Here is a 27,710-nt window from a genome sequence, read left to right on the forward strand (position 1 = left end):
ACTCTCCTAGTCTGGGCAGCATGGTGCCAAACTCACCCCTAAGCCCACTTGGGAACTAGAAATTAGGTGTTTCCACACCAACGTTTCCCAAGTGAACATGAGAGGAGGTATGTTCTGGGCTGTGGCTCCTAGGACTGTTACAGCATTTTACGTTAAATAGTTCTTGAATAAACATTGAAACAGTCCTGGGAGGAAGTGTGCTGGCCTTAGGTTCAGTGGCTGGCTGCTGTGGATCCCATGCTGAGACATCAAATTTTCCTCTGTACCAGGTAGGACGTGGTTCTGAATTCTACTCCAAAAGCCTAACTTTAGGAAACTTAGGGGCAAAATCCTGGAGCACTGTATTCAATACAAAAGCTCATATTGACTTCAGTGAGGCCAGGACTGCATCCTAAGTCTGTTATTGGATCTCTAATCAGTGTTAGAGATCTCCCATGATCTCTAAACTTATTTACAGTTCTCTCTTCTTATTCTGCTCTTTAAAGCAAATGACTCTGTAGCAAGCATTGTTTTTTTTGTTTACCAAACGAAATTGATAATGAAAGAATAAATTATGTAACAATCAGCTACATATCTGGCATCAGTGCAAATACCTCTGTGCAGTATAGAAAAGTCTTGTCTTCAAACTGCTATTTCATAAAGCAGCTGAATTACATAATTTTAAAACCAATAGTCTTGAATCTTATTAAAATAACACAGAACACTAAAAGGCAAATCGAGTGTCAATTCACAATATTATACAAATCCCTGTGTCTCACAGTATCATATTGGGAATAACAATTATAGCAACACTTTGGAAAATTTAGTTCTCAAATAAAAGTTTTTCAGAAACATTCCACAATGTCCACATAAGTCAAATTTTGAGCTCTCTACTAAACTGAAGTCAACACCAGGTTTGTCTACAACATGAATAAAAACACAATAAGAAGATCAGGGTCTGGTCCACAGTTGGGAGCTTAAAGACATGAAATGCAGGCCATGTATTAGTGAATATCTATATTCAATGAACATTTCCAAAATTCTTTTAGCAATTTTACTTACACAAAAACAGAACATAATTTCTAGGCTTTAGATTTGACTTTAACCTATACAGTGTGCTGTAAGATTAAACACACTATTCTGTGAAAAAGTATTTTGCTAATTTAGAAAAGTTATTTGAATATTTACATTTTAAATTAATAGGATAACTTGATTTAAGTCCCAGAAGCTCCAAGGTCCTATATGGCTTATTGTGTCAATTCATCCCAAGTTATTTTTATTGACTCTAGCAAAGTTAGATATATTAGGGGTGTGAAAAATGGGACACATTCGATTCAGATTCAACCTGAATCAGGGACAGTGATTCATTTAAATGATTCAGATCACTGTCCCTGATTTGGTTCATCTGAATCTGAAGATTCAATGCTGATTTGGAGAATCAGTGATTCGGCCATAGACACAGCTTTAAATGTTTTTTCTACATACCTTGAGGTACCAGGCATGGCTCGTGAAAACTGTGATGCTGGGGTGGAAGTAGCATCTCACAGGAGCTCAGGGAGACCCCCTGCGTACTCAGCGGCAAAGCCGTAAGTGGACTGGAAGTACTTCTGGTCCACTTCCGAGGCTGCCAGGGAGCACACTGGGGCCCCCCTGTGCCTCCCTGGCTTGGTGATTGGTTGCAGGGGGACCCTGGCTGCCCCCCCCTCCCCAGTACCCAGGAGGCACCAGTCACCGAGCTGGGGGGGGAACACGGACCCAGAAGTGAACCAAAGGGCTCCTGGTCCACTTCCAGGCCTGCTGCTGAGTGCACTGGGGAGCCCTCCATGCTTCTGTGGGACACTCCATATGCCCCAGTATCGCAGTGTTCATGAACCCCTGTAACCTAAAGGTATGTAGAAAAAACATTTAAAGCTACCTCTATGTCTGAATTTCTGAATCTTTCCAAATCTCTCTGAATAGATTTGGAGGGTTCTGATTTGATTTGGAGAGATTAAAGGATCTCCTGATTCAATTTGGATTCAGAGATTCAGAATCAGGCTGAATCTCCACCGAATCGAATCAGCAACTGAAGCTTCGCACAGCCTTAATGTGTGTATGTGTGTGTGTGTGTGAGTGTGTGTGTAAAGAAATATACATACATATATGTGTTATGAATATTATAAATATTATAAACTACAAGTTAAGAGGTGAGGTTAGGGCAGTCTCCATCCCTTCTCTTGCATCTGAGCCATGGGGCAACTAAGTGGGAAAGAGCTGCTGGGTGAGAAGAAAGACAAGAGAGAGCAGGTCTCTCCAGTCAACTGGTTAAAAATCCCTCCTGGGATGGGGAGGTTCTGGGTTCTGCTCTTTGCTGCCACAGTTATTTATCTTTCTCCACTGACTCCTTAATGAAAAATGCACAGACGATACTGTGAACAAAAGTAAGAGGGAGTTTATCTCTGTGGCCTAGTGATTATGTCAGTTTCATAGATTTCATAGACATCAGGGCTGGAAGGGACCTCGGGAGATCATCGAGTCCAGCCCCCTGCCCAAAGGGCAGGAAGTCAGCTGGGGTCATAGAATCCCAGCAAGATAAGTATCCAATTTACTCTTGAAGGTGTTCAATGTAGGTGCTTGAACCACCTCCAATGGCAGACTGTTCCAGACCTTGGGGGCTCGGACAGTAAAGAAATTCTTCCTTATGTCCAGCCTGAAACGGTCTTGCAGGAGTTTGTGACCGTTCGACCTCGTCATCCCTTGGGGCACTCTGGTGAACAAACGTTCCCCCAGATCCTGGTGGTCACCCCGATAAACTTATAGGTGGCCATCAGATCATCCCTGAGCCTACGCTTTTCCAGGCTAAAGAGTCCCATGTTTTCCTGACCTCTGATCATGCACGTGGCTCTCCTCTGGACTCTCTCAAGCTTCTCTACATCCTTTTTGAATTGTGGAGCCCAAAACTGGACGCAGTACTCCAGCTGCGGCCTCACCAAGGCCGAGTACAAGGGGAGAATGACGTCCCGGGATTTGCTCGAGAAGCATCTATGGATGCACGCCAGTGTTTTGGTCGCTTTATTAGCCGCAGCATCGCATTGCAGGCTCATGTTCATCTTGTGGTCAATGATGACCCCCAAGTCTCTTTCTTCTGTAGTGCTATCCAACGTAGCATTGCCGAGCCTATAAGGATGCTGCAGGTTTTTCCTCCCAAGGTGGAGAACCTTGCATTTTTCGGTGTTAAACACCATCAGGTTGTCGTCTGCCCATTTGCTGAGCTTGTCCAGGTCAGCCTGGATCACTCGCCTATCTTCTGGCGTGGATGCTTTGCTCCAAAGTTTGGTGTCATCGGCGAACTTGGCCAGTCCACTCCTGACTCCAATGTCCACATCATTAATGAAGATGTTGAACAGTATGGGTCCCAGGACAGAGCCTTGAGGGACCCCACTGGTCACAGGGCACCACGATGAGTGACTGCCATCAATTACAACCCTCTGGGTCCGACCACGGAGCCAATTTCCCAGCCAGCGGATCGTGGTGGAGCCAAGGCCACAACTGGGCAGTTTGGCCAAGAGGTGATCATGGGATACCAGATCAAAAGCTTTTTTGAAGTCAAAATATATGACATCAATCTCTTCTCCCTCATCCAGGTGATATGTCACCTGGTCGTAGAAGGAAATGAGATTGGTCAAACAAGACCTACCCGCAACAAACCCGTGCTGGCTATCCCTTAGGATGTTAGCCTGGGCCAGTCCATCAAGGATGGCCTCCTTAATAAACATTTCTAAGATCTTCCCCAGGATAGAAGTCAGGCTAATGGGCCTGTAGTTAGCCAGATCCACTCTCCTCCCTTTCTTGAAGATCGGCACCACATTGGTCTTCTTCCAGTCTTCGGGCAATACACCAGAGTGCCAGGAGTTTTCAAAGATCCATGCCAGGGGCTGGGCTATGACGCTCGCCAGCTCCTTGAGTACCCTGGGGTACAGATTGTCAGGGCCGGCTGACTTGAAGGTATCCAGCTTCTCAAGGTGCTCCTTCACGAGGTCAGCATTTATGGAGGGTAGGGGATCCCTATCACCTGGATCTCCCTGTCCCATAGCAGACATGGGCGTCCCATGGTACTGATGAAAGACTGACGCAAAGTACCTATTTAATAGGTTGGCTTTTTCCTGGGTGTCAGTTGTCAGTTGCCCCATCTGGTTTAGCAGGGGTCCAATGTTGCCCTTGCTTTTCATCCGGCTCCCCACATATCTGAAAAAGGACTTTTTGTTGTCCTTGATGCTTGAAGCTAATTGGAGTTGAGTTGCAGCCTTGGCTTTCCTGGTTTGCTCCCTGCAGGACCGGACCAGTGCAGAATAATTCTCCTTGGAGGTGAATCCCATCCTCCATCCTTTGTAGGCTTTCCTTTTTAGCCACAGGAGGTCCGCTAGGTCCCTGGAGAGCCAGGAGGGCTGCTGTGCCTTCTCGCTGCCTTTCCTCCATGTTGGAATAGATTTAGCTTGTGCATTGAAGATCGCTTCCTTGAGAAGCAACCACTCTTCTTGAACTCCCATCTCCCTGGGGTCATGGTCCCTAAGGACCTGACCGACAAGCCTCTTGAGCTTGTCAAAGTCGGCTTTTCTGAAGTCAAGGACTTCTGTGTTGCTGACTGACTTGCCAGCTTTACGGCGGATGGCGAAGGTGATCAGCTTGTGGTCACTGTCACCCAGCTTCCCATCGATCTCTAGGTCGCCGATTAGGTCGTCCCCCATAGCCAGTACCAGGTCGAGCAGCGCTTTGCCTCTCGTTGGCCCATAGACTTCTTGAGTCAGGTAGAGGTCATCCACGCATGAGAGAAAGCTTTGCGACCGTTCAGATTTTGCTGAGTGATCTTCCCACGAGATGTCCGGGTAATTTAACTCACCCATGACAACCAAGGTCCTGGAGCAAGAGGCCTCAGTCAGTTCCTGGGTGAACTCCTTTTCAAGCTCAGGACTTTGAGTGGGAGGTCTGTAGTAGACTCCCACTGTTGTGTCCCCTGTGCCGTATTCCTCACGAATTTTTACCCAGAGGGTCTCTAGCTGTCCATGCCGGTTGCCAACATCAGCTTGCAGGGACATGTAGCTTTCCTTCACATAGAGAGCTACACCCCCCTCCCCTTTTGTCAACACGATCCCTTCTGTACAGGGTATAGCCCTCTATACCCGTGGTCCAGTCATGGGTGGAGTCCCACCAGGTCTCCGTTATCCCAGTGACATCATAATTCTTTGCACTGAGCAGGAGGATGAGTTGAAGGATTTCTTTGAGTTGAAGGATTTCTGAGTTCTAGTCTGTGGGAAGTGGGAGAGATGGGTTGAAATTCTCTCTAAATCCCTAGGATCTAGGAGCCATATCTATAGGGAAGGTCGTCCAGAGACATTACTGTGGTTTAACTGTAGACTAGGCTTTTTTTAATTACCCACGCTCTATGTACAGAGTGCCCAGGGCCTATGCTTGAACCATTTTTGCTATACCAGAGTCTCCCCATTGTCTGTTTCAAGAACCTAAAAGTCTAACCTGTTCATTCTCAATTACCCTGCAGAGACAGCTCATCAAAGGTTAGACAGGGCTATGCCCAAATAAAGGCATATACTGAGACATTTCAATACTGGCCTTGGAATCTATATGCAAATAAGGACATAAGAGACATTAAATATCACAATGGATGTATCATAGCCATGGTCCTGGATATCATGTTTATTAATTAAACTAGGAAATGAAGACAGACACAAGTTATAAAATGCCTTAGTGAAATGAATAAATAAAAGTTCTTAGTACAATCACACTAACCTTTTCTTTTAAAAATTGTGCCATTTCCCTCTCTCTCCATTATAATTACCTGTGAATAGATGACTAATAGCTTTTTACCATGTCTGTGCTCAGTTAATTGACTGCTGTTTAAAATACAACAGTTGAAAGGAGAGCAAATATTCAAATAATGTTATTTAATTCACCAAAGTGCTTTTGGAATTTGTGATCTTACAGACAAAAGCTACAACATATGTGTGTGCCTAGTGAGTATCCAACTAGTGAGATATGAATGACCCCATGACTTGGGTGTTCAGAAGGTCAAACGAATGAAAACTGAATACTTATGAGCATCCAGTTAGCACAGGCATCCCTGTACAAGTATACTTATATTGTGATGTAGTGCACCAAGCAGGTTCAAAACTCTTATGGAGAGATATACACAGCTTCCATCAACTTTACTATTCATTGTCTCTATATGTATTACTGTAAGGTGTGTGGTGGGATAGCAGGGAAGTAATTGTGTACACATGTAATAGCAAAACTTTAATAGTTAGTTTTTATCCAGACCATTTCTAATATAAACAAATTGTATAGTAAAATAGTATAAAATATACTATTTTAAAAACATATTTCTGTGATATATCACTTAAGCATTGTGGACATTTTCTTTATTTCTCTCCATTTGTCAAGTATTAAGTACAATTTCCCATTTTAGGGCCTTTCAATCATATCAAGTCAAGTCTACTGGGATCCACATCAGATTCAAATCTCAACAAATACAGCACCATCAACAAAATTCCTCAACTCACCCTGAACTTTTCAGATATCAAACCTGAAAAAAAATCTTCATCTCCTCCTTCTTCAGAGAAAACAATTATTGCACCTAAGGTGAAAGAGAGAACGCACAATGTGACAGAGAAGGTTACCCAGGTAAGCTGGTTTACAACATTTCCCCCCAGAATTCCTACTTTCTATTTTACTTCTATAAAATTTATTTTTCACATTATCAACATCCTGAAATCTTGCTAAAGCTGAATGATTTACATAGTCCTCAAGCATTGTGCTTAACAAGCTTTGTACTCTGTAAGTTTCTTTATTTCTAGGTGTGATGGTCTAGAAGAGTGGTGTCTAATGTATAGCCTGTGGCCCAGATGTGCCATACAGAGCTGTTCTATCCAGCCCACTGGCCTAATGGCAGGGTACCAGAAATTGGGTGGTGATGTTAGGGGGTTGTGACCTACCAGAGATTTCTGATCTCCTAGGCCCCAGTGGACATTGCCATCAGTAGCATGGGCACAAGAGAGGGCTGTACAGATAAAGCCTGCACTTGCCCCTCCACCCCCAGATCCTCACTGCTGCTGTCCCCAGAGCTCCCACTGCTGCTGGCCCTGAGCCTTATTACTGCTGCCTCTGCAGTCCCACTGCCACCACCATTGGATACACTGCAGCTTCCGCTGTTCCCATCGATCCGGCCTGAGAAGAATCCCAAGGTCCAAATCCAGCCCTGGAGGATCCCTGAGGTCAGGATCCAGCCTGGAACCATGGGATGAGTTTGACACCTCTGGTCTAGAAAATGTATTGCTATTGCTGAATTGTCCAAAAATGCTCTATTTTTCTCCAAAATGTAATAAATTGTGAAAACCTCTTCAGTGATTTACAGTACAAAGATGACTGGTCATAGTCTGCTGTTTACAATGTTTGGTGATTTAATTTATCGTAATCCAATGCCAGAAATACTCTGTGGCTGCATCTACATGAGATGCTGACTGCACAGTCATTATTTAGTTTATAAACAATTTATAAACAACTTAGTATTGTTTATACAAGTTACTGAATAGTCACACCAACGCACAGCTTTTTTGTGATGCTGAAAATGCCTACTAAATTAATCTTCTCAAGAAACTTAGGCAGAGAAACACCTAATTTATAGATCCTTAGTAGATTTAGGAACAATCTAGGCCCCTAGTTGCTTATTCTTGTCAAGACTGTGCATTTCTGAGGATATGCAGAGATGTCATTTTAGGCACATAGGAAACGTTAAAGTAAAAAATTAAGGCATTTAGATCCTTGGGGTCAGGTGACAGCTGAGTGAGACTTTCAGAATTTTTTTCCACACACACCTAAGCTGCATTTAGATCCCACTTAAGTTACTTAAGTGCTGCTTAGCATCTGGCCCTAGAGATATAGGCAAATTATTCAAGACCTGATTCAATGCTCGCTGAAATCAGTAAAAGTCTTTCCAGTGTCTTTCATATATATACTGAAGATTGTAATTTGTATTCCATTAGCACCTACATATTATTGTGACCAAGAGCCCAGTGTGCTAAGTGATGAACAAAATAGCCAAGTGTGCTAAGTGATGAACAGAAAATAATAGAGAGCTGACCATTTCAGTAATTACAGGGCCAGACCCTAACACTTATCCAATGACAGATTACTAAGGTGAGAACATCTTTTTATAAACATTCATGGGGCTATTAATGGCCTAGGGAGGATCTCATCTAAGATAGCCTTTCACTGTATACTGACCTGTTTTCTTCTCTCAACTAAATTAAAGTCTATTTACACTGTTGCCATACCAGACAGTTTCCATGCTCCTCATTCCCCTCGATGAGAATATAAAGAAACATGTTGTCCATTCTACAGAAGAAACAGATAAAAGAAATGTATGAGTTCTATCTTAAGATCAGTTTGTGTCTAAAAAGTAATTGGATTTTTATCTTTCATATATTTCCACTCAGATAGCTAACGTGAACCTACAACCATTGAACTTTCCTTCTTGGCTAGGTGTGAAACATTTAATGTCTTCCAGATCCATTTTGACATATTTTAAATTATTCAGACTTGTTATACATAGAAATCTTTTTACAGCTAATACAGCAAAAAGTCAAATTCCATTAAAAAAACCTAGTTTTTATAAGGTACATAGGCACAAGCCAAGCTCGACTGACTTTTTGGAGGGGCTAATTAGTGCCTACATGTTCAGTTTCTATCGGCTAATGATTTTGTTATAGCTAGAGGTTTTTGCTTTATTTTTTTTTAATTTTCACTTATCCCCCAAACAATGTAGATATTATGAGAGGTCCAATAGAAATGGCTCAGCTCAGCTCGACCTGTCTGGAACATTGATACTCAGTACACTTAAAATTAAACTTGAAATGTTTTGTGAAATCTGAACACTTCACAGAACACTTCCAACTTAATTTGGTGTTAGGTTATGCCTCTATTAACTTGGTGGCTTCTAAGAACTCTATTATACAGTTTTCAGGGTGAAATTAATATAACAAGCATTAAAAATCTATCATTTGCCATAACCACAGGGAATTCAAGGGATGAACAACTATTCCTTTCTCCATTATTGCTTTCACTTTCCAGTCTTTTCCCTTATTTCTGATGCCTAAACTACATAACTAGGTGCAGGACCAAATGTTCAGTGAGAGTAAAACAGATGTAGCTCCACTGAAGTCAGTATTACTAGACCTATTTAGACAAGCTTTACATCAAGCCAATAAACTAGATAACACTCTTTGGGAGACAGCTTCATTTCACACATGAGCAAATTTAATTTAGGTCCACATATACCAACACCACTACAGTTCATGAAAAAATGAATCTTGACTTTAGTTTTAGGAGTAAAATTTTCAAAAATTAATTTGACTGGGTTTTTCAGAAGTGTTGACATACCTAACTCAGCTTAATGTAATGGATGTTAGGTGTGTTGACACTTTTGAAAATCCCACTAGGTATCTATCTGCTTGTTAAAAAGCATAAATTCCTTTGTAAATCAGGTTCTACACTTCTTCCCATTTTGTGCTCTGGTAAATGCAGCAGATTATCAGGTTTCTAGACCAGCAAAGAAGCATCCATGGGAGGTTTGAACATAGTGGAGAGATGAACAATAGGATACAGAAAAAATGGCACAAAAGATAATGAGTCAAATATATGCTTAAATTGGGAAGCCCTTTTGTATTTTGTTCAGGATTAAAGTATATCAAACAACTCCATAAAGAAAGAAGAGCCAGTTAAGGTAAAGGATGCAAAAATAAATGGGTATAAACTGCCTGAGAATGCTTTAGGCTGCAAATAAGAAAAAGGTTTCTACCCATCACAGAAGCGAGGATCTGCAATCAGATGCTAACAAAAGTAGCGATAGCAGGAAACCTAAATGGTTTGGCTTGAGGTTCAGAAACACATAACATAGTCACCCGAAATTGTAGTGGGCTAGTCTCAATTACTGAAGGTCCTCTCCAGCACTATGTTCTACTGTTCCTAACTCCGATCCTTCTTTCTCTTTGCACTTCAATATCTCTCTTCCTTCGTTTCTCCTTTTTTCATTACTGAAAAAGCTGCTTTCTGAGATATTGATTACTTTATCTGCTTTCTGTGTCTGTAAACCAGTGCCATACAGGAATGTTACCTACCCATGCACTGTCCTGAGCAGGACAACCTTGCTCTGTGGAGTCTGGGATTTGATGCACTGCCAACAGTAAGACTTGTAGCAATAGTGTAAGTCACAAGACAGAATGAGCTCCTTTTCCCAAAATTACCTAGAGCAGGGGCAGCGAGCCTGCAGCACAGGTGCCACAAGTAACCTCTGTGTGTGGCATGTGACAGCCCTGGGGAGAGGGCAGGCAGCACAGCAACAGATAGGGCTGGGGTTAGAAAGCATAATGGTAACTAAAGCAGGGAGTACAGGGCAGGAAGCAGAAAACAGAGCTTCAGATTGGTCCAGGGAAGGTGATCAGAATTGGGGAGGGTGCAAGGCCTAATTTGTGGCATTCCTATGAAAAAGCTTGGCCCCCACTGACTAGACAAAAGATGGGAAATAGTTCCATCATTTTCTATCATATTCTTAGGCTGCATCCAGGCACGTGCAGGGAATGAAAACAAGGAAAAAAGGAAAAGTGGGGTGGAACAGACAGAGTAGGGTAGAAAGAAGGAAAACGTGATGTAATGGGAAATAATGATGCTTTTTAAAGAACAACATAGGCCAGAGGAAAAAAAAGGATGAAAGAAGTTTAACAGAAAGTGAGAAAAGGGAGTGATTTAGCAAGCAAATGGGAAGAAGGAATAAATATTAACACAACAGTACAGAAAAGCAAGATGCGGGAAAGAGGAAAATAACTATATATAGCATTTTCCAACTCCTAAATATTAAAGACATAGAACTGGACTCGATGATCTCCTGAGGCCCCTTCCATCCCTAATGTCTATGAAATCTGTAAAACATAATGCCTAATGATAGCACTAAAAATGCTGTTTATGCCTCTGCTAGATGTACAAACTGGCACAATACTGGAAATATCTAAGGAGAAAAAGGGATCTTAGAAGTACTAGAACTAATACTAGTACAAGGTGTTGAAGGAAAAAATAAGGGCAGAGATGCCAACAAGTAATTAAGTAGTATAATGGTTGGAATGTAAGATGTAGATGGGCAACAATATGGATGTAAACTCTACCAATCTATATTGACAGAATTATTGTAGAATATTGTGGAAGAGAGAATATATTCCAGCATGTGTTTTAAATTAATCTATTCAGAAAAGGCCAGATTATAAAGCACTTACTTTCATTTCCAAGCACCTCACTCCATGTAAAGTACCACTGACTTAGTAAGTGTATTCACAGAATAATATACTGCCAAAGATAAATAAGAGTATTATAATCTAGGTCAAAGTAGGATGTTGCTCAGTTTTTGTGGCAGGGTGCCAGACTCTTGTTCTAAGTGATCAGATGCCCATAATTTCCGTGAACCTTTACACTTTGAAGTTTCTTTCCATGTTCTTTACCATGAAAACATGCCTTTTATAATGTACAGTAGGTGCTATACACATTTCAACCATCATTTTCTCTGGATGTCCCTGTGTGTGTGACACCCTGAAACTTCTTAGGACAAATGGACAGCACAGCTATTTTGTCTGACAGCCCTTTCTGAAAAATTGGTAGTGTCATATTTCACTGTAGATACCTCTCACCCTAATTAGATTTTTGGTAGCACTCTCTCTTACTGTGATTTCTTATTTTTTGCATTATACTTTCCAGAAGTGCTAAACTAGATTGTCCCTAGAAGACAGAATCCACTAGATAGATAGATAGATAGATAGATAGATAGATTCCTTTTTATTCATCTTTTGTGACAATCTTTCCAAGAGAACAGACCACTTTATACACATTTTTGCACTGACAGGTTCACATAGGGCCTTGGCACTGACTGTCAGAAAGAGACAAGTCTTTCCATGGACTCAAAAAATATTAAAGTATTAAAGTAAGCAGCAAGGCAAAAAAATTGACATCAATCCCTTAGTGTTTTTAATGAATTTCAAAAGGGGCTTCTGGACCTAAAATTCCACCCTTCCAAGGCACAACAGTAAGCAACTTCTTTGAGCTCTAAATCTCCTCATAGGCATCCAGTCACACTACCATCTGACTCCAAAGCCAAAACCAAGCTGTTAATTTGACTGTGAACAGAGTTAGACTTGAATAGGGACCATAATAAACTATATCTATGTCATACTCCGAGACAAGAGACTGTTTCTAAAATACTCATAACCTATGCTTGGTAATAAAAAACAAACCAACAATAGCAAACGATGCACATGCAAAATGAGTATCTAGCTGCATTTCATTCATAAGTGTAAAATCTGGCCCTTATTCAGCAAAGCTCAGAGCAGTTCCCAGTGCAATCATTGGGACTGCTAAAACTATCCAAGCAACTGCAGGAATTTGAAGTCTCTGATTTGTCCAAATTGCAGCTTTGAAGTGAGGCAAATATCTTTAGGTTTAAAACTTTTAAACAATACTTTTCAGAATAGTTTTGTGAGTATTCCTCTGTGTAGGAGATAAGGAAATATGTACCCAGTTTCCTGACTGATTAGATAACTGTGGACTGATTTCCTGAAATGATGATGAGCCACAACTCCTCTGAAAAAAAGGCCCTCAGTGTTCAGAAGTTCCCTGAGAAGAAGTAATACATCTTGTAGGTTTGTTATAATCTTAGTCAGATTCTGTTCTGTCAGCTCCAGAAGATTAAGGAATATCCCCCAAGGCCAGTCCCAAGTGTTGATATAAAAAGAACTATTATATGATCGTGACTTCAAATTGACCTTCAGGTTTTCAGGCAAAAAGAAAACTGCTTAGCAACATCTAGGCCAGACAGGGGCATTATAAGAGCTAAAAATAAATCAAATTATTGAGCTATACATTTTCAGCACTCTGATTCAGCTGACACACTGCACTGTTAACAGCACCATACAGTAACTCGCACACAAACCACATTGCCAGCATGTTACTTTTCTAACACAAACTGGCTAAACTAAGGGGGAACAAAACTCTTGCTATGCTTTCCTACTATACAGTGCAAATACTGCTGTTGAGATTGCTTTTTCCTAGTTACTATATGGAGCATATCTCCCACTCAGATCCTCCTAAACGGTGAATCTTCTTGTTTTTATCAGTGACTATCTTAAGTATAATGTCCCTCTGGTTTGCTCTAAGTACAATAATTTTAGTCAGTAACTTGTTGCAACAAAAATTCATCTTTAAAAAGAAATACATAGTTACATAACTACATTTCATAATTGCTATACATGACATAATTACATAAATAGTATAAGTGCATGTAATTGCACAATCATTTGGAAGTATAATTATATGAGGAGAACATGGGAAATAGCTGTTCGTAGGGGAAGGAGCTTTACAAAGCTGGTAATACCAGTACAAATCAGAAGTCCAATTTTTCTGTTTTGCACATTGTGCAAATCATTCATACCCATGTAAACCTGTCACCAGATCTAAAAGGTGCACTCACTTTGCACAAAATTGAATGACTACACAAGGTGCCAACATGCTGGAGAATCAGGCTCATTTTTTATGGAATATTTTTATCCATTTAATGTTGGTTATGATCTATGGAATTAGAGGAAAAAAGGTGTTCCTTGAGATATAAAATCACCAGTAGATTTATTCCTCAAAGACCTTATAATAGCATTCAATACAATGATGTTTAAATGCTTTTTCTGAGAGTTTGTTTTCTACAAGGCACCTTTCTTCCAGGTCACTCGCTTTTTTCTTAAGTGTCAGTATTACATGGGATCTGAACTGCTGCATCATGATACAAGGCATACAGCGATTGTGCTACTTTCAGAGAGCCCAGCTGCTTTGAAGTATGGGATCCCAGTCTGTATCTCCATTCATTCATTGCCCTTCCTTCAGGTCCAGTCTTTCCAGTCATATTCTTCCAGCCCCCTGCTGACTTAGCAAGGAGTATCTAGCATCCTGTATGAAATTTAAATATAAGTAATTAATTTCATTCTAAAGGGAATGAGCAGCCTATTCACTGTTACTCTCCTGAGCTGAATAATAATCAGTGATCTGCTCTGTGAGGTTGACCTTGAATATTATCAGCACTGTATCACTTCTCACAGGGAATCATTCTTTTCTCAGTTCTAATATATAGAGAAAAACACAACAAGTGTGTTTCTATTAATTTCTGTAGACATTGGGTCTTGTGTTACAATTTGCTTCAAGCAAGGATATATTTTTGCCCCAGTTAATGTTTTGGGGATATGAGAATAGATCTTCCTGCTTTAAATCAAAACACACTATCATTAGAACTATGCCAGTAATCCAACACTGTAGACTGTATCCAAGTACATATTTACTCCCTGCTCATAATATTGTTCCCAGTTAAGAATATTGAACTGATATATTAGTCTCCCAATATTGATTGCAAGGAATGTGAGTTTTTATAGTTTAATCCTAACTAACACACACACTGGGCTCATCTACACATTTATTAATGTGCAGTAGCTACTACACATTTAGTTTAATACTTGCTTAATGAAGTACTAACTAAATGGGCAGTAACTACACTTACTAGGGCTGTGCCAAGCTTCGATCCCTGATTCAATTTGGCGGAGATTCGGCCGGATTAAGTGGCTGAAACTCCAAATCTGAATCAAATCAGAGGACCCTTTAATCTCTTCAAATTGAATCGGAACCCTCCAAATCAATTCGGAGAGATTCAGAAAAATTTGGTGATTTGGACATAGACACAGCTTTAAAAGTTTTTTCTACATACCTCACAGTACCAGGCATGGCTCGTGAATGCTGCCATGCTGGGGCAGAAGAAGCATCTCATAGGAGCATGGGGGGGTCCCCAGCACCCTTGGCAGCAGACCTGGAAGGAGACCAGAAGCACCCCCTGTGCCTCCCCGGCTCAGCAACTGGTGCCTCCTGGGTCTGGGGGGGGGGCACCTCACGTCCCTCTACGGCCAATTGCCAAGCAGGGGGGACATGGAGGGGGGGCCTTGCATACTCCCTGGAGGACCTGGAAGTGAACCAGAAGTACTTCTGGTCCACTTTCGGGTTTGCCGCCAAGCATATGGAGGGGGCCCCCACACTCCTGTGGGGCATTCCATCCATCCCAGCATTGCAGCATTCACAAGCCATGCTGGTACCTCGAAGTATGTAGAAAAAACTTTTAAAGCTGTGTCTATGTCTGAATCACTAATTCTCCAAACCAGCATCGAATCTTCAGATTGGGATTCAGCTGAATCGAATCAAGGACAGTGGTCCGAATCTATGAATCAAATCACTGTCCCTGATTCAGGCTGAATCCAACTCAAATAGGGCCCACTTCGTACACCCCTTAACAATTACTGTGCAGTAGCACCAGTGCATGGGTTTTTTGTGATGCTTACTGCACAGTAGTCTAATAATACTGTGTAGTAGTGTATTAGCATGGTTTTTACCTGACACGCTATTGCTCAGTGTTATTAAGCTACTGTACAGTGTCTCATATAGATACGCCCACTGAAAGGTTGATGGGCAAACAATTAAATTTTTACAAAAAAAGAATTAAGTTCCCATTCAGTCCCAGGAAGAAAAAACTGTAATCATGCCAAGTAAACAAGCAAAAGTTCCAGAGATTTGCAAGTGATGAGGTACTGCTGATAACTGAGACACAGCCATCTTCAGCTACTAATTAAGAAGCAGGTAGTCTGAGGCACAAAAAGGAGCAGCTGGGCCAGAACTAGGATAAGACTTTTGGGGGGCTAGATGATTTTATTCCTCTTTTGGAGAAGTAAAACTTGTTGGTTGCCTAGCATTGCTATCTGAGAATTAGAAATAAAAGGAAAAGTTCAGGGATTAATAAACATAGTCACCACAATGTGTTGTATGAAAGCCTTCTAGCTTTCTTCTTTCAGACTTCCTGAAAATTAGGAATGATGAAATGATGAAAAATCCAGCCAAAGCAGCACATTTCTTTTGTCCATATCTCACTTACCGGGGAGTTGTTAATCTTAGCCTTTTACAAGTAACAGGGTCATTAGAGAAGTAGGGTTCCAGTGCATTCCGTTTCAGAGAGAATATTTTTTTAAAGAAAGGAAAAGAAAAGCACAACAGGGAAAAGAATCCCAAACAGGTTATATGAATTCAGTAATCAATCAAAGTATCATTGAATTTTAAGGGCTGCACCCAAGATACAGAGTGCTAGTTAAAACCACTCAGTAAAAAGATTTTGTTGAGAGTTATGGAAGGTGGAGACTAATAGTCCGCTAATTAATGAGCACAACATAAAAATATCTCTAAATGTAGTTTAGAAAGAACGGTTGGTGTGAAGCTAAGGTGCAAGACATGCTTTTTTATGAAAAGAAGGATAATTATGAAAACATTGTTAGTAACAATTCCTATAAAATGTATATGAAGATCTAGTTACGACTCTCAACCCTGGAATAAAACATATAACTTTCTCTTTCCAATATCAGAGGAGTCAGTTATCATCTTACATATCATTGTCTTCAGCATATTTCTCCTAGACACCTGAAAAAGTTTTTTCACTGTGACATGTAGCTGAATTTGTCTTCAAAATATATCAGTTACATCCTCAAGATAAGATTACATTCAAGGAGTTGTCAATTTATAACACAACTTAAGGTGACCTTTTTCAAGGGACAAGAATAGCAAACTCCATTCACTTCTTAGAGTTTCAGAACAGCAGAAATTCCCTATGCCTGAAGATGGGTGACTGCACCCAAAAGCTTGCTAAGAACTTTTTTCCAACTACTCAGCTTGTCTAATAATTTTTATCACATCTACTCAAAGAACCTTGCCTATTCTTTTCAGTAGACAGCTTGGAAACTTACATATACTTCTATATGAATTTAAACCAATCAGCGTGGGTAGAAATGTAGTTTCTTTAGAAAAAATGTTTTGGTGGTTGATGTCAGAAAAATAACAATGAGATGGGAAGGAAACATTTATTTGCTTCTTTATCTTCCATCTTTCCTTTCTGAAATTTAAGCCCTTATCTTGTGTAAATATGACCTGTTCTCAAAAATAACTTGAATCTGTAGAGAAGAAGCCTGCTTGGAACAATATTCTATGGTTCTTGAAATAACCCTGGGGGCATTTACACATACAATTATTTTGAAGCAATAAACACTGGAGTATTTTAAGCCAGAGTAAATTACTCCTGCGTATAACATCTACATGTGCACCTGGGACAACAGAAATTTGAGCCAGGGCAGAGCAGTTTACACCAGGGTTGGTCCTGCCCTGCTCTACCCCAGGCTCTGGGTGGCGGCATTTGACAGCAGAGGGGCTGACTGGGGCATGAGTGCTGAAAGTGTGGAGTCATGTGGCTAGGCAACAGCGGAGAGTCTGACCCCCTGCTGGCTGGGCTGACTAGGTGCAATTTACACCTACCATCAGCATCTACATGTGCATTTAATCGCAGTTAATTATTCCACTGTAAGATAGCATTGTCCCCAACAGTATTATCTTATAGCAGTGTTAGTTGTTTGTTTTGGTCTAATAGTGTTGCATATGTAGATGGTAATGCTTTACTCTGGAGTTAATTAATCTACTCTTTAGTTGAGTACATGTGTAGCTGTGGCCAATGTGAAATAAAAGACTTGATACAAGTTATTGTCATATCCATAGCTATACAATGCTCTTATGTTCAGTTAGGCACAGTTTCATTGGGTGACATGGGTGCAAGCTAAAGAGCACTGTAACTATACAAATTATATAACTAATGATCTATTCAAGAGCTTAGAAATTGTAATACAATAGTCCTATATAGCCAAAAACAAAATAACCCGTAACAGGAGCAGAGCATGCAGCCAAACACTACCCCGGTCAAATAGACCACTATTTTTTTCATTACAGCTGTTACAAGACAAACAAAAGCCATGTTCTAGGAAGTACTCAGCTGTGTTCTTCTATGTGTTTTTAATGCCCTATAGCCATCTCTTTAATCTACTGCAATACCTAAGAGATTCATATATCTCCTTGGTAAATGTCATAAATAAATGTCTCCGTTTTCCTCTGAGTTTAAGCTTCATTCAGTATAGGGGATGAGACAGATCCCACAAGGAGTCACTTATAGCTCTCTGATTCAGTTTCAGCATTATAGTAGTAGCTAAAGGGAACTATTACCAGTAGGAAATCAGCATAATGGAGTTCTACCATTTTATTTTCATGTTCCTTCACTCCACAGGCATTGTTCCTATGTTCAGAAAAAATTGAGGAGTGGCTTGTGCATGAACCAGTCATTGTATGCACATAGCAAATTCCCCTATTTATTTTCCATTACTATTTCCTATTGAAATCCAATTACATTGCCCTGGCAGAGTAGTGCAAAGCAACCTGGCACAGTGGTTCTCAACATTTTTAGGTACCAGGATCCATTTGAAAACATCAATGGCCAGTCTTGACCCAGGGCCCCTCACCCCAGACCTGCTACTCCCCGCCCCCAGCCCCCCAGTGTGTGGGGCAGGGAGCATGGGTGCGAGGCATGAGGGACCCCAAGCAACCCTTTGCAGGCTGGAACTCTGCCAACCTGCAAGGGAAAAGCCATGGTTTCCCACATTTGTTTCCTTTAAAGAAAAATCCATTTTTAAAGTTTGTTGATCTATTTTTTAAATTTGTTCACAACCCTTTCAAATCTGTATGTTTTTTGGCTGGCATACCAGTTTAAATGGATCTTAATGACATATAGGATTTTCCCAATATCCTAAAGAGAATATCAACAGGCACAGAATATCAGCTGTTTCTTTCTACTGACATGTCATCAACTGATCATCAACTACATTTTGAATGACTAAAAATTACAGACATAATTTAAACCTTTATTACAAATGTAGTACTTAATGGCTTGTTGCTGATTTATAAAAACTTGTTAACAGCTTTTATAACCTCTGTTTTAACATACCAGAGGTTATATCGCCAGTAGGTTAATCAATAATGCATTCTGATTTGTTGTAGCCTAAAGTTTTAAAGCACTCATCAGAAAGGCACCTTTTGGTTAATTTTTAAAAATAAAACTTTTTTTAAAAATAAAACTGACAGAACTTTTAATTCTTTTTCTGGCATTAATATTTGCTGAAAATAGATCAGTTGTTAATAACTGCTTGATTGATAATCTACAGATTATAACAAAATGTAAAGTTTAAAGTACATTCAATAAATCTATCTTCTTATAGGTGTAGCTGTGATGATGCATTACATTCTAATACAAAAGACTGAATGGCAGGAAAAGACTTCTGAGGCTTAAGATATATAAGCTCTATTTTTTAAACTGTATCTCTGAAAAAATAATATGTAGAAAATCTACTCTAAAAACACATCTTACCTTTCATTATCTGTCTTCATCATAAGGAAATGATAATGTAGAAATAATGAATTTTCTGAATTATTGCGTGTATTAGAGCTCAATGAGGCAGTTTTATTTGACAGTCGGGTGCATTAAAATGTTATTAGATCTATAATATACTCAGTGGTATATTGAATGTTTTAAAAAGACTCATGTTCTGAAACATGAATCTCACTGCCTCTGTGGCTTTCCAAGATGTTTTTGGCTAGGGAATTTATGGTGCTGTCTTAATGACAAAAAGGATTTTCACAACTATCCTAAAGAGAATATCAACAAGCATACACAACTATTTCTTTCTACTGACATGTCATCAACTGATCATCAACTACATTTTGAATGACTAAAAATTATAGCAATAATTTAAACCTTTATTGCAAATGTAGTACTTAATGGCTTGTTGCTGATTTATAAAAGCTTGTTAACAGCTTTTATAATCTCTGTTTTAACAAAACAGAGGTTATGTTGCCAGGAGGTTAATCAAAAACACATAGATACATTTATCCAGTTATCTGGATCAAGTTGGAATTTACTGAAGTTAGTGAGAATTACTTAGCTCAAAAAACTGACAGAATAATTAAAGGCTCAATCCTGCAAGGTACTAAGCATTCTCATATGGTATCATTATTCTCACTATCCAGTGAAGGCAGTAGGATTTGAAAGTGCTCAGCATGTCAGAAGAATGGTCTATACCTTGTTGAGCTAACCCATAACTGAGATCCAATTCCTGAAAAATCTTTGATGCCCAAAATTAATAAAAGACATCAGATTTACCTAAAGAACCTTGTCTGCTTAATGCCCAGGACAACTTTTATAATTATTATCCAGTGGATGATCAAATTACTTTGATTAAAAGACTTGCCTTTGCATCTATTTCCCACAGCAGTATATTTTTGGTTGATTTGCCTGATCCCTTGATTGCGTTCCTGGGCATTTCAGTGTTCATATAAACCAGTGCACATCTACTGTGCAAACACCAGCAATGCCTAGCTAGCTCTTTGTCACCCATGGGAAATTTTCTCAGAGTTAGAGCCCAATAATTGTTTAGTACAGCTGCCAACATTTCAAGCAGCATTGACTGTATGAATATAGCAGATGAGTCATGTTGCTGATAGATGCACATATGTGGTGGGTTTCAGATTTAGGCTTGTGCTTGGATCTTATATTTGTTCTCTGCTGCATTATACATTTTGGAGAAAGTGGTATTATTGCCTTGGAATTTAAATACCAGATATTCGAGTGTAATTAAATGTCCTTTAAACAGAATCATAGGAAAATGGATCTGGAAGGCACCTCTGAAGGCCATGTATTGCAATCCACTGCCTGAGGCAGGATCATCCACATCCAAACCACTCCATATCCTTGCCTAACATATTACTGAAACTACACAGTTCAATCTGACCCCAAAGCATAGCACTTTAAATAACTTGCTACAGGTAAAGCAGGGGGACAATAAGAGTAATTAAGTAATCAATGAGAGTAGTATGTTTTGAGAAAGGGGAAATAGAATTATGTTCTCTTTAAAATGGCACATATGAGAAGTTAGATTACACTGAAGTAGAGGCATGCAGGTAAAGGCTAATCTGTTACTCAGGACCATGTACAGATATCTATTCCATTTTATGCCTTGCAACCCGTAAAGCTGCAGCGTTTTTTTCTGAAAACACCCCTAAAGGAACAATAGCTCTTCAGCTAAGGAATGCTGAACAAAAGGTATCCAAGTAACTTAGGCAAGTGTATGGGTAACAAGTTATGCACCTGTACTTGTGAATCCTCAAAAAAGCTCAAGAAAAAATTGTTACAAACTACAGTATTTGGCAGCAACTTCTCTTTCCAGACCCAACAATTTAAATCTAAACTAAAGGAAGTGGGATCATTTCAGTGGACGAACGATTAGCATCAAGATATAGGTCTATTGTGAGGCTTGCAAATAGTAGTTTTGCACACATTAGCAATTTATATGGTTAAATATTAAGGTGCAGATTCTCTGTATGTTATCCTTTTTTGTCTTTTACACATCATTTTTTGCTGAACCTTCCATCCTGAAGGGTGTTCTGATTACAGTCTAACTTGCTGTCCATTATGTAAATCTTAAATACGTGCTATTTAGAAATGTTTAATACAAATTGGTAGTTTGAGAGTGTTAGTTAGCCAGTAATCAGATTCTTTTCAGGTAAGATCAACAGGAAGAATATTATTAGGTAGCTAACCTTGTTGAAGATGATAGAATAGAGCCCTATGTTTTACCGTTGGTCATATGAGACAATTAATCATTCTGACAATGCTATAATAAATCATAGAAGTGACAATTCACATTCTGCACTTTATAACCCAAAATAGATAGAACGCAAGGATTTTAACATCACTTGAAAATTCAGCGGCACCAAGTGAAGCTAATTTGAAACCTCACTCTACATTTATAATGAGGGCAGATTTTAAGCCAGGAACTATCCAATGCTTATGCCCAAACGTAACCTTTTTTAGGTTAATAAAAGCCTGATCTTTTTTTCTTTTTCACATTTTTATTGATCTCATTTAACAGTGTGGTCCAGAAAATTAATACCTGAAAATAACCAAAAACCCTGTTATCATGCTGCTTGGAAACTAAAACTAAAAAAATATTGGATCTCTCACAAGAGTTTATTTAATGAAATTCTAAAACAGCCTAACTCCTGAAACAGAAAAAGATTAAAATATGTTAGGATAGGAGTGAAGTCTTCCAGCCCCAGCTATCAGAAACAGATGTGTTTCAGTGCATACAAAATAAAATCTGATGAACATGTGACTATAGTAAAAACAGATATTTCAGATCTTTCAAGTAAAGAAATATTAGGCATGTTGTTAAGGCTTTAATAGAATCTATATGTAAAGCCCTTTTTATCTGAAGTCCCAAAGAGAAGGCATATGCTGGCTTCCAGAAAGACAGTATCAACATGATCAAAATATGATAGCACATAATAATCATAGCACATAATAATCAATCGTGGATCCATGGGGGTATTGGCAGAACTGGGGAGCTAACAGGGTGTGTGGGGGGGGGGCTTGGGGCATTGGGGGTCTAACAGTGTCTGCAGAGGAATTTGGGAGGGGGGGAGTGGCAAGATCATAAGGCCTCTCCAATCTTGCCAACGCCCCTGGACTTTCTAACCCCCCAACCCCTCCCCAATCCCACTGATTTGCCCTTATCATGCAAACCACTTCCAGTGCCAGTTTCCCAGGCATTCATCAGGGCCACGAGCCATGAGGGTGAAAGGAGGAGTGGATGGATGGGGGCGGATTTTGAGGGCAAAAAAAGGTGGTATACAATCAGTGGAAGCAAGGGGCAATCACCGAGGAGGATTACACCTCTGTTGCTCGTGATTGCAGGAGGCAGTTAGGAAGGCCAAGGCAGAGATGGAACTAGGGCTGGTGACCAGAATTAAGGAAAGCAAAAAGTCCTTTTTCAAATACATACGGAGTAAGAGAAAGGCACCAGGTAACATGGGGCCCCTACAGGACAGGCTTGGCAATCTGGTGATTGCAACAAAGGAAAAAGCTGATCTCTTCAACAAGTTCTTTGCCTCCATATTTCTGAACAGAGACTGGGACAACTCCCCCACTAGGATTATGGACAGGCTCAGGGGACATGATGCCATGCCTAGGGTCAGGGTTGATCTAGTCAGGGCACTCTTGGAGGGGCTGGACGTGTATAAATCAGCAGGTCCAGATGCTCTTCATCTGACAGTACTGAGGGAATTGGCAGAGGTCATAGCAGGGCCCCTGGCATGGCTGTATGAGCACTTGTGGTGCTCTGGCCAGGTCCCAGAGGACTGAAAAAGGGCCAATGTAGACCCCATTTACAAGAAGAGTTAGTCTCACCTCGGTCCTTGGGAAGACCTTTGAGAAAATTATCAAGGAACACATCTGCTACGACCAGGTCACAAAGTCCTTGGATGCAGGCATTGAGGTGGATGTCATCTACCTGGACTTTAAGAAGGCCTTTGACACTGCTTCATAGATTCATAAATGTAGGGTCAGAAGGGACCTAAGTAGATCTTCAATCCAACCCCATGCCCTAGGCAGGAGAGAATACTGGGCTCATATGACCCCAGCTTAGTAACTATCCAGCCTCCACTTAAAGACCCCCAAGGTAGGAGCCAGCACCACTTCTCTTGGAAGTTGGCTCCAGATCCTAGCCGCCCTGACTGTGAAGTAGTGCCTTCTAACATCTAGCCTGAACTTACTCTCAATCAACTTGTGGCTGTTGTTCCTTGTTACTCAGGGGGGTGCTCAGAGGAACAGGGTCTCTCCCATTCCCTGCTGGTCCCCCCGGTAAGTTTATACATGGCCACCAAGTCCCCTCTCAGCCTTCTCTTGTGAAGTCTGAACAGGTTCAAGTCCCATAGCCTCTCCTTGTAGGGTCTGCCCTGCCGTCCCCGTATCATGTGAGTGGCCCTCCTCTGGACCTTCTCGATGCTGGTCACATCCCTCCTACAGTGTGGTGCCCAGAACTGGACACAGTACTCCAACTGTGGTCTGACCAGTGTAGAGGGGGAGGATCACCTCCTTGGCCCTGTTTGTGATGCATCTGTGGATGCATGACAAGGTGCAGTTAGCCTTACTGACTACGCCCTCACATTGATAGCCCATGTTCATTTTGAAATCAATAATGACTCCAAGATCTCTTTCTGCCACTGTGCTTTCGAGAAGGGAGTTCCTGAGCCTGTAGGTATGCTGATGGTTCTTACTACCCAAGTGCAGTACCCTGCACTTGTCAGTATTGAACCCCATCCTATTCTCATTCACCCACCCCTGTAACCTGTCCAGGTCCATCTGTATCCAGTCCCTCCCTTCTAGCATGCCCACCTCACCCCAAATCTTGGTGTCATCAGTGAATTTGAACAGAGTGCTTTTCACCCCCTTGTCCTAGTCACTAATAAAGAAATTGAACAGCGTGGGCCCAAGAACCAAGCCTTGGGCCCACACTGCCCACATCCCTCCAGGTTGAATACGATCCATCCACCACCACTCTCTGGGTGCGGCCCCTCAGCCAATTTATGACCCATCTGACTGTGTAGGCATCAGTGCCACAGTTGCCTAGCTTTTTAATGAGAATGGGGTGGGAGACAGTTTCAAAGGCCTTCATGAAGTCCAGATAGACTACATCCACCGCAACACCTGCATCCAATGATTTTGTGATCTGATCATAGAAGACAATCAGGTTGGCAAATTGACTTGATGGTCACACCCAGAGAGTGGTGGTGGATGGGTCATTTTCAACCTTGAGGGATGTGGGCAGTGGAGTTCCCAGGGCTCGATCCTTGGGCCTGTACTAGTCAACATCTTTGTCAGTGACTTAAAGGTGGGTGTGGAAAGCACACTGTCCAAATTCACTGATGACACAAAGATGTGGGGAGAAGTGGGCACACTAGAGGGGAGGGACAGAATCCAACTAAATCTAGACAGGTTAGAGAGGTGGGCAGATGGCAATAGGATAGAATTCAATGCAGACAAATGCAAGGTGCTGCATCTAGAGAGAAGGAGCCTGCAACACACCTATAGGCTGGGGAACACCCTTCTCAACAACTCAGTAGCTAAAAGGGATCTTGGAGTCATTGTTGACTCTAGGGTGGACATGAGCCACAATGCGAGCAAGCAGTCAGTAAGGCTAACCGTACCTTGTTGTATATCTACAGATGCAAAACAAGCAGGTCCAGGGAGGTGATCCTTCCCCTCTATGTGGCACTGGGCAGGCCGTAGTTGGAGTACTGCATCCAGTTCTGGGCGCCACACTTCAAGAGGGATGTGGCTAACCTTGAGAGGGTCCAGAGGAGGGCCACTTGCATGGCCAGGGGGCAGCAGGCCAGGCCCTGTGAAGATAGACTAAAGGGCCTGAATCTTTTCAGCCTCCACAAGAGAAAGCTGAGAGGGGAGCTGGTGGCCATCTATAAACTCACCAGGGGGGATCAGCAGAAAATAGGTGAGACTCTGTTCCTCCAAGCACCGCCTGGGATAACAAGGAATAACAGCCACAAATTGATTGAGAGCAGTTTCAGGCTTGATATCAGGAGGCATTACTTTACAATTAGGGCTGCTAGGCTCTGGAATGGGCTCTGAGGGGAGGTGGTGCTCTCCTTGGAGGTCTTCAAGAGGAAGTTGGATAGATATCTGGTTGGGGTATTATAATCCCAGCACTTGTTTCTGCCCAGGGCAGGAAGCCAGACTTGATGATCTGTTCAGGTCCCTTCCAACCCTAGAAACTATGAAACTATAACTCTGCAGGGGGTTAGTGGGATATGGCAGGCTCTCTCCACCCCCAAACTGGGGGCTATTTTTCACCCCCAGATCCACCACCCCACTGTATGGAAAGTATCTGGGTCCTCCCATTCAAAAGCAAACAATTTTTGACTCTCTCGGTGAAGGGGAATGGAGAAGAAAGCATCTTTCAAATCTAACACTGAAAATATTTCGGCTTCCCCTGGTACTTGTGTTAAAATCGTGTGTGGGTTCGGGACTACAGGGTGGTCTGAAAGAACCTTCTTATTTACTGCTCGCAGGTTTTGGACCAGTCTATATGAGACCCCATCTGTCTTCGGCACTCCAAGAATGGGGGTACTATATGGTGAGGACCCTTCCACTAGCCATCTGTACTTCTTGTATTTCTCTATTAACGGCTTGAGTCCAAATCTGGCTGCTCGGCTGAGTGGATACTGCTTTACCCGAACGGGCCCCTCCCCATCCTTGAGTATGATTCTTACCAGGGAGACCGACTTAGCTCGCGCAGGGGTTCCATCAGTCTATAACGAAGGGTCTACTCCAGTCATGTGATCCTCAGAACTTACTACAGGGCGTCGGTTCTCCAGGAGAGCCATCTGATAGTTCGAGCTCTGCTTGACAGGTAACTGGACCACCATCTGATCGTCTCTGAAAAATATCTCAGCTTGCAGTTTTGTGAGTAGGTCTCGTCCAAGTAGCGCAACTGGGCAACTTGGAGAATATACAAAGGAGTGCTCAAGCAAATGGTCCCCCACTTTGGTGAGGAGTGGCTTACAAACGGGGAGTCGGGATTGCGTTCCCTCAATCCCTTCCACAAGAACATGCTGTTCGCTAGTTCTTGCACAGGGGGGGGTTTCTGGAATCATTGAAAATGTAGCCCCAGTATCAACCAAGGCTTCAAAGTCTCTGCCACCAACCCTAATAGTTACCATGGGATCTTCTCGGGCTCCAACCCAAAGGGTAGTGGTCTTAGATCCCTGTCCCCTTCATTCTGTGTCCTCACCCTTTTCCTCTGCCCGCATGAGGTGACCTCTTGGTTCACCCTCTCTCTTCTCCTTCAACTTTGGGCATTCCCTCTTCCAGTGTCCTTTCTCCCTGCAGTAAGCACAAACGTCTGCTCCCACTCTTCCTCCTTTCCCTTTCTGTATCCCAGCCTGGAGGGTTACCTCCAGTTATAGCAGCTGCCAGCGCTGCCATCTGTCGCTGAGCCTTTTTATCCTCCTTGCGCTCCTGCGCTTGCTCACGATTCCCATATACCTTATATGCAATTTCCACCAGCTCTGAAATCGGTTTCCCGGGACCTCCCTCAGTTTTCTGTAGCTTCCTATGAATATCAGCAGTGGATTGACCAATAAACGTAAGATTTACCATGCGCTGATTATCTGGGGCTTCTGGATCTAGGTCCGAAAACCTGCTGAACGCCTCATACAGCCTCCCGAGGAAAGCTGAGGGATCCTCTTCTTTTCCCTGTCTCACTTCATACAATTTAGACAGATGAGTAACCCGAGGCACTGCCTTCCCCATTGCTTCCACTATAATCCCCAGATACCGTGCACTCAGCTCTCTCCCTGCTGCGGTATGATTATCCCATCTCGGTTCCTCAGCAGGGCAGGTATCACGCAAGGTACTACCGGCAGCTCCCTCCGCTTCTACCCTAGCTGCTGCAATGTGCTCTGCCGTCCCCAATACTAATCTCCTCTCTTCAGGGGTCAGGAGGGTTTGGAGCATCATCTGAACATCAGCCCAAGTGGGTCGATGGATTTGCCCAATGGATCAAAACAAGTCCCTCATCTTTTCAGGGTCTTCACGAAAAGAGGGGCTCTGATTCTTCCAATTGAATAGATCTGAAGTACTAAATGGGGTGTAGACAAAAGTTGCATTGCCCCTTTCTCTGATAACCTCTTGCATTGGGCAGTTCAGCACCGGCCGTGATTCTACAATCTTGCGCAAATTATAGCCCTTATTCCCTGATTCAGATGGGGCACTTGGCTGAGGCACTCACTCTGAATCATTAGGTATAATTTGATACGCCGGTGGTGGTTTCCCTGAGGGAGGGAGTGGTGGTGCAGAAGGACTG

The 27,710-nt window shown here is 41.7% G+C and overlaps 1 protein-coding gene across 1 annotated transcript in view; it reads left to right on the forward strand.

Annotated features, from left to right (window-relative positions):
* The window catches only part of KCNH7 (potassium voltage-gated channel subfamily H member 7), a 394,806-nt gene that overhangs the window by 260,766 nt on the left and 106,330 nt on the right, over nt 1–27,710 (forward strand). The window contains exon 6 of the mRNA XM_090045605.1: nt 6,437–6,651. Within this exon, the coding sequence (XP_089901731.1) occupies nt 6,437–6,651 (215 nt within the window). The remainder of the gene's footprint in view (nt 1–6,436; nt 6,652–27,710) is intronic.

This window comes from Crocodylus siamensis, chromosome 4 (assembly GCF_052110815.1).
Source record: "Crocodylus siamensis isolate JL-2025a chromosome 4, ASM5211081v1, whole genome shotgun sequence".
NCBI lineage: Eukaryota > Metazoa > Chordata > Crocodylia > Crocodylidae > Crocodylus > Crocodylus siamensis.